The sequence below is a fragment of the Labrus mixtus genome, chromosome 10 (assembly GCF_963584025.1).
Source record: "Labrus mixtus chromosome 10, fLabMix1.1, whole genome shotgun sequence".
Classification (NCBI taxonomy): domain Eukaryota; kingdom Metazoa; phylum Chordata; class Actinopteri; order Labriformes; family Labridae; genus Labrus; species Labrus mixtus.
In genome coordinates, this window is record NC_083621.1 from 21078815 (window position 1) to 21096613 (window position 17799).

General features: G+C 38.3%; 1 protein-coding gene across 2 annotated transcripts in view; it reads left to right on the top strand.

Annotated features, from left to right (window-relative positions):
* The first annotated feature begins 2095 nt into the window (after positions 1-2095).
* ctnna1 (catenin (cadherin-associated protein), alpha 1) overlaps positions 2096-17799 on the top strand; it is a 77957-nt gene continuing 62253 nt past the window's right edge. Inside the window, exons 1-6 of one of the 2 annotated variants that reach the window (XM_061048726.1) lie at positions 2096-2385; positions 4605-4722; positions 5074-5269; positions 13948-14114; positions 14962-15081; positions 16580-16849. In XM_061048726.1, coding sequence (XP_060904709.1) covers positions 4618-4722; positions 5074-5269; positions 13948-14114; positions 14962-15081; positions 16580-16849 — 858 coding nt within the window. In that variant the 5' untranslated portion in view covers positions 2096-2385; positions 4605-4617. The remainder of the gene's footprint in view (positions 2386-4604; positions 4723-5073; positions 5270-13947; positions 14115-14961; positions 15082-16579; positions 16850-17799) is intronic. The other variant, XM_061048727.1, reaches the window with a different exon arrangement.

Sequence of the window (17799 nt, forward strand, 5' to 3'; positions counted from 1 at the left end):
CACTCAAAACTTGTCCTCTTAGCAAGCTGTTACTCTTACAAACATTCATCATTCAAGCACACAACTGCAGCACATTCAATCCCTTTTTTTGTTGCATTAATTGGATAAACAAATCTCCTTCACACCATGTAAGTGGCAGGTCACCCTGTACTTGACTGAATTTGTATATTACACAGAAGATAGTTCACTGCAATATCTTCATTTGCAGGGATTCCTATTGATTGCATGACCCTTCAGTTTAGCCATGTTCAAAGCTCCATGGGGAAACAATGACTTTGCAATTTATCATTGCACAAAAAATATTCAGGAATGTCTTCCTTGAAGATAATAATATTCTGAGGCCTTGATTAAGAGCTTCCTAAGTACGTTTGTAAGCTCATTCTCTTCAGGACTATAATTCATACTGCACTGGTGGAGCTTCTTAATTAACACCTACTCCAGCCAACAAATAGAAGCGTGTTAGTTGTACTTGCCTGCAGAACAAAACACCATTGTTGTTTGTAATTTTCTCCGTGGCCACCTCCTTCAATTGCTCGAGACTGCCTCTGTTTTTCCTTTTTATTTTTAGGATTTTGCACTCTCTGTATAATTAAAATCATGACCTATCTGCTCGTAGTGCTTTGTCATATTTGATTACGTCGTTTCTTTTTATAAACAGACTTATCTTTGGGCAATGAGGTTTTTAACACACACCAACTAAAAGGTGTAAAACGGGTGCAGGCTGTAAAAATGTAATTACCTAATTACCAACTGTCAGACCCACTTACTTTTTACCACCACGAGGAACATTTTGTTAGCATGATACTTCTGTTTAAGGAGACAGTGTGTGTGTGTGTGTGTGTGTGTGTGTGTGTGTGTGTGTGTGTGTGTGTGTGTGTGTGTGTGTGTGTTTTTTTTAAGGCTGAAAAATGAGTCAGGAAGGGTGGCACCTGGCTTCTTTAGATAATCTATTTATGGCTTTCACACTTGATTAGGCCCAAACTAAAATACTTGGCTCCTGAATATGTTTATCAAATGTCTCAGTGTTATCAGTCAAAGCTGCAACAAACCATAAAAAGTGTGACAACTGCATACTGATCGGATCCTGTATGTTTATTCTTGACCTTGAAATAGAAGAATTTGTGACATCTGCAAGCAATCTCTAGCGCTTTGAATAAAAACCTCATCTTAAATGTCAGTGCTGCTGTAGTTGGATGTTTATTATTTATAAATAAAATATGAGTAACTGAATGTACAACCAGCTCATTGAGTTTGCACCTGGTGCTTCAATAGCTGACTGTGGAGCACTCTCTTTCTCTGATGTCCTCTGTTGAATCTTTCAATACAGCATTTGAACCTAATGACCTTCAACAAACAAACATATTGTTTTGGGGTTTATGAATGTAAAACTTCTGGAAAGGTTTGAAACTAAACCATAAACACACTTTTTTATATCAAACCCACATAGTGAAAGAAATGATAATAAAAGAACTTGTAACCATGTTTGGAAAGTGCTATATAAATAAAGCTTATTATTATTATTTATTTTTTAGTAAGCCTACAAGTGTGCCAAATACTGCTCTGGGAGATATTTGTTGTAACTAGGGTTCAAATAATGGAGCGCTCAGTAAAATTACAGTAGGCTAATACATAATTAAAAATAAGTTCTAAATGCATGTTAGGAGTTTCCTAATAACCCCCCCCCCCCCCCCCATGGATTTATTAACTGGCAATATGGTGCTTGTTAGGATAATCTAGTGAGCTCTGGATCTAATACCAAGGCAGTTTCCTAGCAGTAGCATAACCCAATGGATAGGCTGGAGACAAAGCGAATTGCTGCTAGAGGATTAAAAGAGATGGCCTATTCAATTCTATTTTTTACTTTAGACACCAAAAGGAAGCCTCTTCATTTATTCGGTTTCTTCTTCAGACTAAGGTAAAAGTTTCTTAACACAGCTTGGCCTGGTTGCACACTAGTTTTTATAAAGGCTGTAATTAATCCATATATGGGCATGTACAGTGAGTGCCACGCCTGAAACACCTCCTCCTTTAGCGGGCCTGCTGTGTCCTGTGGTCGCCCTGCCCCGCTGCCAGGAAGTTCAGGAACTCGGTCACCGCCCCAGCCCCCCCCCTCAGCCGCTTCCATTGTTGGGCGATAGACTGCGACATCGAAACAATCTTGACCGAAACTTTTCAGACAACTGACCACTGTGGATATTTTAAGTTGCTCGTGTGTAAACTTTTCGAAATATTTTTTTTCCGAGAGGACTCAGGAGCAAGCAGGAACACGACACCGAGCCAGAGAGGGAAGAAACCGGGAGGAAAACTTTTGGGGCAAGGAACTCCGTAATTCTCATTCCTCCATTTTGAACTTTTAAACTCCAGTTTTGTAGTGGGCTGTTTTCGGTAAGTTCACAACGTTTTCTTACTACTCAACGCAAGGTCAATACTCGCACTGTTTCAGCATGGTGTTGTTTATTTGATAACCAATAGAGGAGCAAGTTAAAGGTTTAAGAGTTAATGTTTGTTGTGTCGGTTAGCATTAGCGTTAGCAAGGTGTCGTGTTTGGCACACAGACGATAGCAGGTTACAACCCGAACATTAAACACCTACTGAAGCTGTTTTTATAAAACTAATTTATTAAACAGCTTTTAAATCTGCATCAACTGATCTACTGCTATTAAAGTGCCGATTAATATAGTTATATATTAGTAAAACCAGCGATAAGGTGGTTGCAGGTAGCTTCAACAGGTGTAACTGAACAACAGGATCTTAGCACGGGAGATAAGTTAATTAAATATTTGGTCTACTCAACATTTGGCTGTTTTACTTTGTTTTTATTGTTGAATGTGTCATTATTTAACTGTTTGGATTGGGCATTTTAATTGTAATAAAAACATTATATTTTTAATGGCAAGTCTAAAGTCAACTTTTTTAGTTTTCTAAGACTTCAAGAATTATTCCTCCTAACAAATTCACCTGTAATATCCAGTGTTAACTAACATTAACTTTGTAGATTGTTTTGGTTTCGGTAGACCAGATTGTGAAATGTCTGTCTCTGAGACCACTACTGCCACACCCATAGACATGAGGTGAATGGAGAATCACCTCTCCTAGTCAGTCTGAATAATACATGTTTCTATGTATAGACCAGTTTTACTTCTTATATCTAAGGAGGAGATTCATTGGAAATTGATATGGCCACAAGGAAGATCCTTTTCTATTGAGCCCAAGTAATGTAGTTTGCACATTTGATCAAGGTCTTTTTATTTTTCAAATATATCACATAAACAACAACAGCACAAACATAGGACAGTCAGAAAGGAAACCTGGATCATCAGTAAGCCTGCAGCCAGACAATGACAAGCAGAATAAACTGACATATAAACAAATAAATAACAGACAGAAAATAATAAAATACATTAAAAAGGTTACATAGTTATGTTGTTAGCTGTCATATCTTCAACAAAAGATAAAAATGGTTGTCAAGTGATATATAATTTCCTGGTGCAACCTCTTATCAGTATATCTGATTTTCTCTAAGTGGACAAGAAACATGACCTCCCTTATCCATATGTCGGGGGTGCAGAGTCACATGTCAAAAACTTTAATTAAATAGTATAATAGATCATGGTGGTCTTAGATGGTTCTGCATTGAGACCCAAAGCAAATGATACACAAACATAATGCATGGTTGAATACCAATATGAAAAATGATGTGTGAAGTGGCCTTTTGGAAATATAGCTGATTAGAAACATTGCAGTAGTTGGTAAGTAATTGTAGTTCAAACCCCCAGTGAGTTGGAAGGAAGTACCTTAAGATTTTTTTTTAAATGATAAAATGAGTTACAACTGCCCTAGGCAATCTGCTTCCATCCATATTGGCTGGCTTTTTTAGATTAAACGTTAAGAGAGGCCATATATCGCAAGTATTCCCCATCCAAATTCAAACATAAGTCAGGATGTTTGATGGCAAAATTGAAAGCACACTTACCCAATAAATAATAGTTCAATATATAAAATGAGCTATATATTCCTCAAATACTTTTATTTTTTAAGCCTGTTTTTTGTTTTGTGTCAATGTAGGCTAGCCGCAGTCTATGGCATTGTTGCCACATTACAGCTGACCAAGTTTTCAGCTGAAGCCCCTCAGCCCTCAGGGTTTGCTGATTATCCCTGCCCACCCATGTTAGATAGTTAATCAATCGAGTTGCAGACTGAGCTTGAAAAGAGAAATTGAAATTGGGCCACAGTGTCATTCTTGAGGGATGGAGCATTGCTGGCTCAAACTAGGGTCATAATATTTTCACTGTCATGCAAACTTTTAGAGGCTAACTTTCCTGTAAATCTAAAAGGAAGCCTCATTTAGTTCACAAACTTTCCTGTCTTTAGCCAACTACATATATTATGATTTGTTCCTCGGTCAAGCAAAAGGCATTTCCCTAAAACATACAGCCACATTCATATCACTTGACAACAGCTATTCAATATTTTTTGAAAACACAGATTTTTGTGTTTGTTGCAGTGAAAACTCTGTTTCAGCATTGTATCTGCAAAATGAAATTTACTGATTAACTGTTTTTCACTTTTGTCTTTGTTATATTTCTTCTGTTTTTCACCCCCAGAAAGACAGACACCATGACAACCATCAACACAGGTAACATAAACTTTAAGTGGGATCCGAAGAGTCTAGAGATCCGAACACTGGCGGTAGAGAGGCTGCTTGAGCCCCTTGTCACCCAGGTAAAGTTAACACAGGTTTTTTTCTCCTTAGAATATAAGGGGAGGGGTTATTTAGCTATAAGCTGGAAGGGGCACAGGATCTTGGTTAAAAAACGAGAAAGCAAGATAATTTAAAGTTATTATAGCAACACTATTTATCCAAAGAATATAATAGTACAAAAAAGATCAAACAATTCTGAAACAATAACAAATAGAATGCTGCGTCAACTTGAATAAAGGACATATTACCGGTAAATCAAATATAGCAATGTCACATGTGTGAGAAAAGCAATGTTGGCACAAGTGTAGTCTACCAAATACATCTAAGCTCTTGAAGTAGCTGTTTCTGTTTTTTTTGTATGCTTGCCATAGGTCACCACTTTGGTGAACTCGAGCAACAAAGGCCCTTCCAACAAGAAGAAAGGACGCTCCAAGAAGGCACATGTTTTGGCAGCATCAGTAGAGACTGCTACCCAGAACTTCCTGGATAAAGGAGAAAAGATTGCAAAGGAAAGTCAGTTCCTCAAGGATGAGTTGACTGCTGCAGTGGAAGATGTCCGCAAGCAAGGTATGTTGAAAATATATACTGAGACAGTGTGTGGTTTGTAGCTAGTTCAGAGTGCTTCTTAAGATAGGATGGGTGATAAATAAATCATGAGGTATGTATATCATCTGCCCTAGTGGAAGACCTTGAACTAAGAACATGCTCTGAGTCCTTAGATTTCTTTCTGTGATGGTGGTTTCAGGAAGCCCATTAATGGAGACATTTCATGTAAGCAAACCGACAGCTACCATTCACATCCAGTAATTTGGTTAAAAAATAATCACAATAAAAAATAGCAGGGTACGCTCACAAGAAAATAGGCTGCAAAGAAGTATTGCTGGGCACAAACTGAACATCACCATCTCACTTATAAAGATAGTTGAGTGTAATTGCTTTCCACAATTTTGTAGTAAGGAGTTGCTATGGATTAAAAAAAAAAAACACTACAAGTTTCTATCTGACAAGATTTTTTATGGTAGTTCACGATTTAAGGATGTTCCTAGGTGAGTCATTTCCTAGTTGGTTAAAGGGAAATGTAAACTCAGACTAACCAACTCGTCTACAGGTAACATAACATTCAGAACAGACAAAATTAAGCCCAATTTATTTAAAGTTTTCTGCAGGTAAACAATTTCAAATGGGTTTGCTGAGTGTGTCTAACATTAGCAGTGTTCGCACTGACAGCATTTAGTCCTTCCCTGCAGGTTAACATAGGCATGTCCTTGCTCAATGTGTTTACGCATTGCTCTGATTAATATGGCAGTTTACCCTGACGCAGCTTACGAACAAATTTATATCCATATTCTAAATCAAAATTCTGCTAATCCGTGCTGCTCGTACAAGATGCTATCCATGCACTGTGCTTATTTACAACTGGGTATTAAAGTGGGTACAGCAGACCTTTTGACCAGAGCTACAGCCGATCTATCATTATTCCCCTGGCTAGTGGCGGGTAGCTGTGTTGCAGTATAACAGTGCATCAGCATCCTGGGCTAACTTACAAAAGGTAATTCTGGTGGTCTCAACCATTGTATCAAACAGAACCGAGATGGGCTAACTGCACAGGGCACTGTGTGGAAATGGGATAAATGCCATTCTCCCTGTTGAAAGTTATTGTACTCTTAAGATCCACTTTGAGACTACAATTTTAAGGTGCAAAAGGTACATATTGTTGTTTTAGTATTTAAGATTGCTTGTAGTCAGATTTTTAGAAGCACTTCCCGAATATAAAGGGAGTTCAGGTTGTTCTGCTTGTTCTATATTTATTGGAATTGGATTGTTATTGGAAGCAATGTACAGCGTATAGTGAAAAAATAGAGGATGCAATACATGATTCAGATTCAAGGAGATGTGTTTTGAATTGTAGTGCTGTTCAAATGCACAGTTTGAGTAGAAAAGTTGTACTTTTTTTGGCCGATCCGAAAAAACAACTATTCAACTCGTGACAACAATCCATGATCCCACCCAACCGTGAAATTTGTCATCCTTTGTACCACCAGTAAATTCATTGTATTGTAGTTCCCTACAGTTTTCACACAGCCCTGCAATATAATTCCACTATAGTCATTTATTTTGCATAGGGAATCACATTTTTCCTGTTGTTTGAGTTGTCAAAACTTTGATGGACCTTTTAGCAGGAGGAGGAATATATAGTCAGCTTAATTAAGTTGTGTTAGTTTGTTCACACCATCGGCAAATATGTGTGCTGCCTGGATCTTTGTGTCAGCTTGTAAGACAAAATTCTTTATTTCCTCTGCAGCTGAAGTTGTTTATTTTGATGATGACAAAGTAAAAAGTTAATCATCACACACCAGAGGGCTTATCTTGTCTATGTTAATTAACTTGGAAGCAATGCGGAAATAGCTGTGATTTGTTTGGCATTTAAAAGGTTTTAAAGGTTACCTGCTGAGTGGCTTTTTTGAACATCAGGTCATTGTTCGGCAGAAGTGACCTACTGCTTTCTAACAATTTGTGCATTTGTGACCCAAATCTACCATGGCCTGATGGCCAGTGGCCTTAAAAAGGGTTGGCCACCAAATATTAAATTGACTTCACCCAAAGTGGCCATTCATTTTTCCCCTACTACAAACCCTCCCCTATGCACCATTTTGGGTTCATCAACATCCTGCAATCTTTGTTCAAGTATAAAAATCAAAGGCTCTGGCTCTTAACCCATCCAGCCGAAAAAAATCTTCAGCTGCTGTAAATCGCACACACAGTTTTGTAAAATTCACATGAATGAGGTGCATGTATAGACACAAACAGCTGTCTCTTTCCCCACTGTTTTTACCAGCAAGTTTTTCTGCCATGCCCCCTGGTAAAATTTTGGGTGAGTCAATGTGAGAATGCAGCGGGAAATATTCAGGAAATTTACCAGGAGTGGGAGGGACTGATGACATTTATATCCTGCAAACAGCGCACAACTATAAGCTGTGTGTGCCTCCAGTGCTATGTCTGTGCATGTAATGAAACTGCTTCATAATGTTATACTTCGATATAAAGACAAAAATTCTCATTAAAGCGTTAGACTCTGTTGCTTCTTTCTACATCATTTACTGCTTTCTAAGACACCCCTCCCTCCTGTCTGACATGGATAGCCTCCAGCTTTGAGATGCATGTGTGAACAAGCAAGTCAGGCAGATTTCAGGGGCAACCTGCATCAAATTTTTAAAGAAATTTCAGGAGTGCATATGTGAAAACGGCTGCACACTGCAACTGGTCATTGCGTCCTCTGGTATTCTTTTTTTTCTTGGGGCTTTAATTTAACTCAAATGCGTGATGGCCATTCATTTGCTCCTATTTTCCTCTGCATTCAGAACAAGCTCCACCCTCAGTGTTTCCCACACATACACCATACGTGAGAGAGAGGTCCGCTGTCCGTACATCGCTCCTGTTATTGCACAGATTGAGGTGCTGTGCTCATGTCATGATAAACATGAAGCTTCTCATGCCTTGGTTTCATTTTATTTCTGCAGCTGCTTGCTGCCGATGTGATTTGGCTGTCTCTTGGTTTTAGTGAATCTTGATAACAAGTCTCCACACGAGGTTCACCTGTTTTGATTTTGAAGATGAAAGAGAAAGTTTTTAAAAAGGGAGTTTTGTTGTGTTGCACGGTGCCCCTGAAGGCTCATTAATGAAAGAATAAAAAGCAGTTTAAAAATCTGTACCCACTCTTTACAAGTCAGTTGTAAGGATTTTCAAAACATTGCACGGTTTCATAAAATGTGCACAAAATCGCAGGACTCTGTGATGTGTGTCAATTTTTTTTTTTATTGAAACAGGTAATTAACCCATTGAGATCAAGCTCTTTTCCACGAAGGTGCCCTGGTCAAAAGGGCAGCAGCACACGCCATAAAGAATATTACATGATTAAGAAACAGTTTACAAACATTAAGTTAAGAGCAGAATATCTAAGGATACAAATGTCCACAGGTAGTATATCGTATATTATTTCTGGTATTACGTCAATATTTCTATCCAAATTTCTATTTCGGCTGACAACCAGGCAGCATGTGTTAAAAATAGGCACGCCTCCCATGCTTTAGATATTCGGTGCTGCAGCTCCATCAGTGCCTTCACCAAGGTATGTGGGTAGTGTGACTGCTTTAACCTGTTAACATGAACACTTACATGAAAATGTCAAGGCTCTGCATTTGACATGCCCTGCTCAAATGTGCTCTGTGAATCTGTCTTTTCACTTGATATAACATGAAGTTGTCACATCAGATCTGAATTTACTGAGCACATTTGATAAAAATGATTAATTCTGTAATATTTTTATTGCAGTAATGACAGACTTAAGCACCTTACTGTGAGATAGAGAGAATATGTTTCAAGTATTGGAATTAGTTTATAATGATTATATTTAACTATTTGTGCATTCTTTCTATCGTTTGCAGATTCAACCATCCAACTACCACCCTTCCAAGTGTACTTTTTTATTTCTAGTCTGTATTTCTGACTGTCTTGTGACACACCAGTAGACCATCACGACCACAGCGCTATGACTTGAGGGGTGGCTGTTATCACCTTGTGAAGTGACATCTGTGTCACTGTCTTTTTCTCCCCAGATGCCCAGCCAGTTAGAAGTCCCCTGCTCAAGCTCTGCTCTGAGTAGTTGGGAGGTAAATGACATGTCGCCAGATAGCTTGTGCAGCGCTCAGTGTCCAGGAATGTTACTGTAGTTGTGGTAAGCTGTCACAGGGCTGGAATCCAGTGACTGCTGTTAGCTTGTGCCTAGGCCTGGCTGTCAGCTATGCCATGCTGCTCACTGGAGCGTGCCTAGACTTCTAATACAGCTATTGAGTAGAGTAACAACAACCCCACACACCCCTGGATTCAGAAAGCATTTTCCACCCAGCTGTGGCTTACCAGCTGTTTCTAAAGAATCAGACTTCATCATGAAAGCTAATTGTGCATACAATGCATGTTGAAGTGCCAAGTAGACCAAGTTTTCTCTCAATTTATTTGAAAATAAGTGGATGTTTTGCTCCAGTTAACATATTCTCTGAACATATATTTTCAATTGTGTGCTATTGACTTTAGGTTTCCTTAAAATGAGCAGACATTTCTCACACTGTTAAAGACTTTATTGGCCGCTCCTGTCTGCTCGTGTCCTTGTTTTCTCTGTCTTGCCCTTCCCTCCCTTTCTGTGTCATTGTTGTCCTGCTATTTAGTGTATTCCTTTGTGATATACATTTTAATCATTGCATTGTGCTCTCTGTGGGCCGCAGGTAAGCGTTAGATGGATGGAAGTTTATTAAAGTAGTACTGATCACTATCTGCCCTCTCAAAATGGCCTTATTGATTTTGATCACGGGGGGAATAAGCCTGAAGGTGTGGACTGTGTTTGTGGTCTCTTTTGTCGATCATTTGCACAAACTGCTGTTCTCTTTTAAGGTGAAATGGTCAGACTGTTCTACAGGTCTGATAGTGCAACTTTTAAGATCCTTTCACTCTTAAGGACTTGGCTTTGAGGTATTTGACCCTGTAGTTGCTGTGAGCCCATTTGAAAATGCAATTCCTTTATTCTAACAATGATTCAATCTTTTTAACTATTCTAAGATATATTTGACAACTAAAGGCCTAGACTGTTTATTAGATTCAAGTAAGTTTTTTAGAGATTCATTGTTTTAATAATTCTACCAGCAGTATTGCAAATCATTTGCAGTTTCACGTAGTTCATTCATTCATTTTATTTTACTATTTTACTATATTCATTTTACTTCAAAATTTGAAGATTGATACATTTCTTTGTCATGCATGATAATAAACCAAATATTTTTGCGATCTGGATTGTGGTTTGGGTATAAAAAGATATCCGAATAAATCCTGATGGCGTTGTAGAAAGATATAATGGCATTGGATTGGATCACTATTTCTATCATTGTGGACCAAATGATAGGGAGAAGTAGCAGTTTTAAGTTCAGGCATTCATGAATTAGTTTCACCATTTAATTAGCCCTGGTCACATGCAAAATAACTTAACCTATTGTTATTGAAATAATGGTGTGTTGAAGATCTTTTGGAGAACATTTTGTAAACTGCTGTGTACTTGGTGAGTTTTTATCTTTTTAACATGATGAGAGGATGACAGTTGCTGCTGACGTGGTGCAGTTACAGCCACCATCACATCTCCTTCACACCCAGTTAACAGCTGTGTTTTTCAGTTTGTCAATTTGGTTGGCTGGATGAGCTTGATTTTAACTGATGATGCAGCCCACACTGTTGCTCTGTAAAAAGCAAGCTTAAAGTTTGTTCTTTTTTCAACTTGCTGAGTGTACCATTTCGATTTCGTACTGAGCTGTGAAAACCGTCAAAACTCTCCTGAGCATGCTGCACACTAATATTGTGGCTTAACATATCTACATGCCGAGTACAGATTCCTACTTAGCCCGCAGGGCTGTGAAAATGTCTTTGAGGCCTCTGACACCTCTACCATAACCTGGGAGGAACACATACCACTCACTGAAAAATATCACATAAATTTTAATTTGCTTTAGCTTTTGGTCTAAGCATTAAAAGGGTCTGCAAAATATACAATAGATTGGCTGATAAATAAAAAAAATTAAGACATGCCAGGCATGTGTGAAAAGGTGTTCACTTGATGAAAGTCAAGCACTTGGAAATTCTTAGAGTAAATTCATTTCCTGACATTTTGATGTCAAAGTAGTTTTAAAGCGCAACATTCTTGCATTATAAGAAGTGCAATCAGTGCGACCTAAGATGCATTTCTCTTGTTTGTGCTCGCAGAGCTCACTGCTCATTGTTGACTCATTGACTCTCAGTTTCTGTACGAAGTTGTTGAAGTGTGCATGTATTAAACTGAAAGTGCTTCAGGCATAAATGATGCTGGCATTGTTAAAAGTTTGAGCATGGGAGCACTGGCACGAGCACAAGCAGTATTCTCTCACAGGTTGTCAGTTCACTGAATACTAGGCGTGGAGTCTGCTGATGACTTGTCATTGATATTTCATTTACGAGTTGCTCATTTTTACCAGACACTGAAGCTTCTCAGTCCAGTCAAGCTTGTAGCTTGGCAACAATAACTTACAGTTACACTTATTAGAGAGGTTGCATTTCTAACACTCCAGCTTGTTGCTATGGATTCACAGTGACTGAAAAAGAGGATAGAAGTAAACTTTCAGTTTGCCAAACAATGAATCCTGAGTAAGATTATAGTAATTCACATGCAGAAAAATAAATCATTGCATTGATCTGTTCTTGATGAAGGGTCTTAATGAAAAATTATTCATATAATTACAAGATGCAAGATGATTATTATAAGCGTCATTATGTAATGAGACAAGTGATGGGGCTTTTCCTCCTAACACCTGTTATCTGAGGATTGTTGCTTTTCTATTTATTAAATATACTTTTATGTTCTTCTTGGACAAAAAATAATACCTCAAAAAAATCTGTTATATCTGCCGAAGGTAAAACATGTAGCTGTTCTGGTTTGCATGTCTCAAGGACTGTAGAGAGACACGCAGAAAGAAGATGGTCTGGGAAAAAATAAGAACTAGAGTTAGTGATCAATTCAGTCTGTCTGAGCTGTCACACATCCAGTTGCCTTTTGTTCTTACAGCCAACATCACTTGGGGACTTCATTAGTTTGGGTTTGCTTGTGGTCTGAACACACAAAAACATTCCTGTGGTCAAAGCCAAGAAGTCACATAACTTTGTATCTAAATACAGCTCGCTCTTATCTTAAAGTGAGAGAGTGCACTGCTGCACCCCCCCCCCGCAACGCTCACATGGATTGTTAGTTTGTATTTCAATCCATTTTTCAGTGTTGCCGTTTTGTTACATGAAATATGATGCCACAACATTCTGTTACATTCCTCCTTATAACCTATTGTTGTCTTTGAAAGCATCCACCATTGTCTAAACTGCTTACCCTGTTTAGTTCCTTGGCGTCTGGATTCAGGCCCAGTACACAAATGGAAAAGCGGAAAGTACACCCTCTATGTAAGCACGTCTTTGTAAGCAGAAAAATAGAACTTCTCTCCACTGTCATAGAGAAAGTATTTAGCAAGATGGTAACAACTGGTGAGTCTGAACTGCTGCTAAATTAGTGTTCACTTGTCTTTTTTCCAGAGCAGACTTTATCACTGTTGGAAAATTATTCATGTTGCTGCGTGTCATCTGTTGTATTGCAGCCTCTATAGAGCCTAAACACTGGAGGAAAGTGGACAACATAAGTGCCTGTCTTCTTGTTGGCTTTGGATCTCTAATGATGACACACTCTTGCGGTCATGGAGTTTTTTTTTTTAAGTTTGTTTTGGCTGTTCTTCAACTAAAGTAAACTATTTACGGATTTACTGTCTTGTTCATAATGTGAGCCTACAAAGTCCATTTGTCTGCTCAGTCAACTGTGCAGACCCATCCAAAGCAGGACAAAGAATAGTGCTTGACAAACTAGACAGTGAGTCCTTTGTAGTCACTTTGACCTCTTTTTTCAAGACTGTGTTCATGTCATTGTGCAAGCTCACATTATTACTGGAAATTGTGAGGTGTGTGTGTCTTTGTCACTTTGTGTGACACATACTGACCTCTACCATGTAGAGAATAAAATGCATCAGACTGTTGTTGCCCTCCTGCACATTCCTCCTTGTCTAAAATAAAGGCTTCTGACGCAATAAACTCACAGCCTTGAACAGACTACTGCTCTCAGATCCACTTTTGCCACTGTCATATAGATTACCTTTATCAGTACTAATTAAAGAACATTTAAATGTATAATAAAAATAATAACAACAATAATAATCTGTACAGTAATATATGGTAGGAATGTAATATGTTTGAAAATTCATGGTTTAAATAACCATGCCCCGGTTGTACATTGTCAACAACAGGTATGGCAAGTATTAGCCTTATACTTGAGTCATTCTGTAATCTAGACACTGAATGTTGACCTAAGGCTATTTTATGTTATGACTAGATAAAAAAATAAGTTCTGTGGATTTTTGTTCCTGGATTTACTTTTTGAGACCTCTTGATGCAGCGTATGCCTGGGTTCTTAAGTTGTCCCTGGCCCATAGAAATAATATTAATGATTGTGTCATCAGAGCGCTTCGGTCCACAGGATTGTTCTTTGTGTTTTTTACAGATGAGTTATTAGCAAAGGTTAAACGTAACGTAACAAAGTAACGGTTATATTGCAAGTAAGGAACATTTTGGTTTTGTATTGTCATTCTCAGGTGACTCCATGCGACAGGCTTCTGGAGAGTTTGCAGAAGACCCCTGCTCTTCTGTGAAGAGGGGTAATATGGTTCGTGCTGCTAGGGCTCTCCTATCAGCAGTCACCCATCTGCTGGTGCTGGCAGACATGTCGGATGTCTACAAACTTCTTCTACAGCTCAAACTGGTGAGATAGTTTCCTTTTAACCTTAGAAACGAGCATAATATAAATTTTCAGAATGCATTTATTCACCGGAAAAGTAATACTGTATCACAACTGTTTATTTATACCACTGAGTTTTCATGGTTCTCTGTTTACATATGCTGCATACAGAAAGTGGTGATGATAAAATAAAGGTATTATTTATATTGGCCAAATCATCCAGTTCATACAGCACTTAACACTTTGCATGATTCGTCTAATAATGTCAGGAAAATCTCTGGCAGTCTATTTTTGGGTCACTGTGTTTTGGAAGTAATGGGCATACTATTTTGCTATGCAGTGATGAGGAAACACTTGTTATCTCTTTGTCACTTGCTCACTCAAAGACATTTGAAGATCAGGGGAAGCTGAGCACAAGCGCTGAGCGTAGATAATCAAGTAAAACCAAATGGGTCAGATTTTTTGGAATAGCTCTACCATGTTACCATGTCACAGCAATTAGTCCATGCTTGCCTGAGTAGAAGAAGGAGTTGTATCATAACTGCTTCCCTTTGTTACTGTTTTTACCTATATTTTTGAAACAACAGGGGAATAGGAGTCCTCTCTGAGTTTATTTAAGTTTAGAATGCAATCCAAATTGATACAACTTCCACTGACCAAGATTTCTCTTCTTTTAGGTTTCATGGCTAAGGCTAATTTTAATCACATCTTAGTTGATTGGCTTGATTTGATTGCAATTCAGATTGTTCTATTAAATCCAGATGTATTCAGATCTACAACCCACCTGCTCATTATGAAACAATGCAATCTTTCAGTAAAGAACTGGTCTTTTGGGAATGCTTTCTAACTTTATTTCATCTTCCTGGCTCAGGTGGAGGACAATCTGGTGAAGGTACGCAATGCAGGAACAGAGCAGGACCTTGGGATCCAATATAAGGCCTTAAAACCAGAGGTGGACAAGCTGAACCTGATGGCTGCCAAGCGACAGCAGGTACTGTAAAATTAGCAAAATATGCAGACAAAACATGTTAAGAGCATACAAAGAAAGGAAGATGTAGTACTTACTAGGAGGTAGTGGAAAGTTAACAGGTACGTGAATGGTTATAACAAAACATGATCTGCAACCACACATAGGAAAAAAAAAAAAGGACAATTGGAGAGAGAAGCAAAAAGAGGAGTGCCTTGTGCTTTAGAACAAGTACAGAAGATTAGATGCAGTAGGCATGAACATTGTTCTTATCACCAATATCAGTGAAGCGGTCTTGGAGTGCAAGAGAAGAGCACAAAACCTTGACTTGTTGTGACATATCCTATTTCATTGTGATGCGAAGTGGTATATTGTTTTTTCACACTATAGTGTAGGTGGTAGTCATTTCACAATGCATTTTCCAGATGAAACAACTGCTGAATTTTTTTGATGTATGTCCAGGATAAGTGCAGTAAACAAAGCTTACTGAAATAGCATTTGAATTAAATACCTGTATCTTTACATAATGCTGTCACCAACAACATAAACTAATGAGAATACGTTTAGGCACTTCTCTGTGGTGTACACAACATCTAAAATAAACAATACAAATTAAAGCTTGAATTTTCTGGGGCGAATTAAAATCTAATATTTACACTTCACAGCCTCTTCCTGTCTGAGCTGTTACACATGCATCAGCAGTGTTATGATGCAACTTTGTTTTGGAAATGTATCTTACCACACCTCAGCAATACACTGAGATTCAAAGTTTCCAATAAATATCCATAGTAAAGAAACAAGTTAGTTTGACTCTGATACTGAGTACAGTGAAGTTTTCATGTTATCTCATCAAGTTGTATAAATGTTGGAATGATGCCACTGCATCACATCAAAGGTTGTAGCAGTATCTCTACATCCACTCAACAAATGATAGTTCTTGATCTCTACATTCCCCCCTCTTTTAATGGAAGACTTGGTAAAATAATCATTGATAGTTTTGCAAAGTAAATTACTTTTTCTTGTAATTTTGTGGATCGCAAAATGTGTTTAACGAATGTTATGCTGGAAGTATTGGGACTTTAAGGCGTTTTTTTTCCTCAGTGAATGTCTGAAGAAATAGTGGAAAAAGCCTTGGGAGTATTCCTTTTGGAGGGGAGGCTTTGGTCTTGTGTATGCAAGGCTTTTTTTATGCCATAAATCTATGCCAGCGATCACTATCTCCCCTCCTCCCTCCTATGAAGATGTAATTGCAATATAATGCTGAGGTCTGAATAGCAACGCATTAAATTGCAAAGGCATATTATAATGGCCTGATTATGACTGTGTTGTGTTACCGCAGGGGACAGAAATAAATCTGGGTCATCCAGAACAAACTCCGTCGCACTTAGTGTCTCCGTAAGGCTATGACTGGCCCATTCTGAATCTAAAGTAGATTACCACCCAGCTCCTGTAAGTATTCCATCTTCCAGTTAACCTTTTTTCATCCTTTTTTTCTATCTTCCTTTTCATGTCGTCCTGTTAGGAGCTAAAAGACGTCCACCACAAGGACCAAATGGCTGCTGCCCGCGGGGTTCTTCAGAGAAACATCCCTATGCTGTACACAGCGTCCCGAGCTTGCCTGCAGCACCCTGACGTGGCAGCCTACAAGGCTAACCGTGACCTGATCTACAAGCAGCTGCAGCACGCTGTCTCAGGCATATCTAACGCTGCCCAGGCCACTGCTACTGAAGATTCAGCACTCAATCAGCCAGCAGGGGGTGGAGAGCTCGCCTACGCCCTCAACAATTTTGATGTAAGTACAATGAGTGGCTTGAAAGTAAGGGTCCTTTTTGTTTGTCCAGTCAGACATCCAGAAATTTGTTGGAATCATTAATATCATGACCTTTATGATCAACCTTGTTCCCTACAACAGTAAAGCTCGAATCTAAAGGTTTGATAAAATACATTAAGGTTTTTAAAAAGCAAGATGAGGGCATGCTCAGGAAGCTTAACTTAGGTCAGAAATTTAGTTTGCGGAAACAACCTTACTGAATCATAAAATGACAAAAACCCTGGAAGGGCTTGGGGAAGAGGTGGAAATTAGGGCCAGATATGTGAACAAATTGGGACATGGCTTTAGGATTCTTTGAATAAGTTCTTGAGTCATTGCTCCATCATATCTTGATGACTCTATGTCAAATGAAGGAGATTTAACCTAGCTTTCAGAAATGACCTATATAAGGCTGTTGTAAAAGTCTATTTAATCCCTCCTATATTAATTTTTAAAACCTTTGTATATCTCTTAAAGTCACTTAGTGTTTACTTAAGCGAATGTAATGGTGAATTGAAATGAGCTTGTATAATGCTTTTTTAGACTTTTGATAGCTCAAAGCGCTTTGTACACCGCAGGTCACATTCACACCTCATTCACACACTGATGGCAGATGCTGCTAGGTAAAGTGTCATACAGGCTGAACTTACACCATTCATACACAGTCACATGCTGCTGATACAGCATGCATAATTAATACAATAATTACAAGTTTATTTAAAATTTGAAACTAAAACGGTACATTTTAAATAACAACTATCATTATAATATTGACATAAAACAACATCAAGGAAACAGTGGAATAAAACATAATCAAAACAAACAAAATAATCATCTTAAAGCGCCATGAAGTGATAAATGCACAGATCATTATCCTGTATCCCCTAGCAATGACCTGCGGAGCACCTATTCATATACAGGAGATTTGTTCA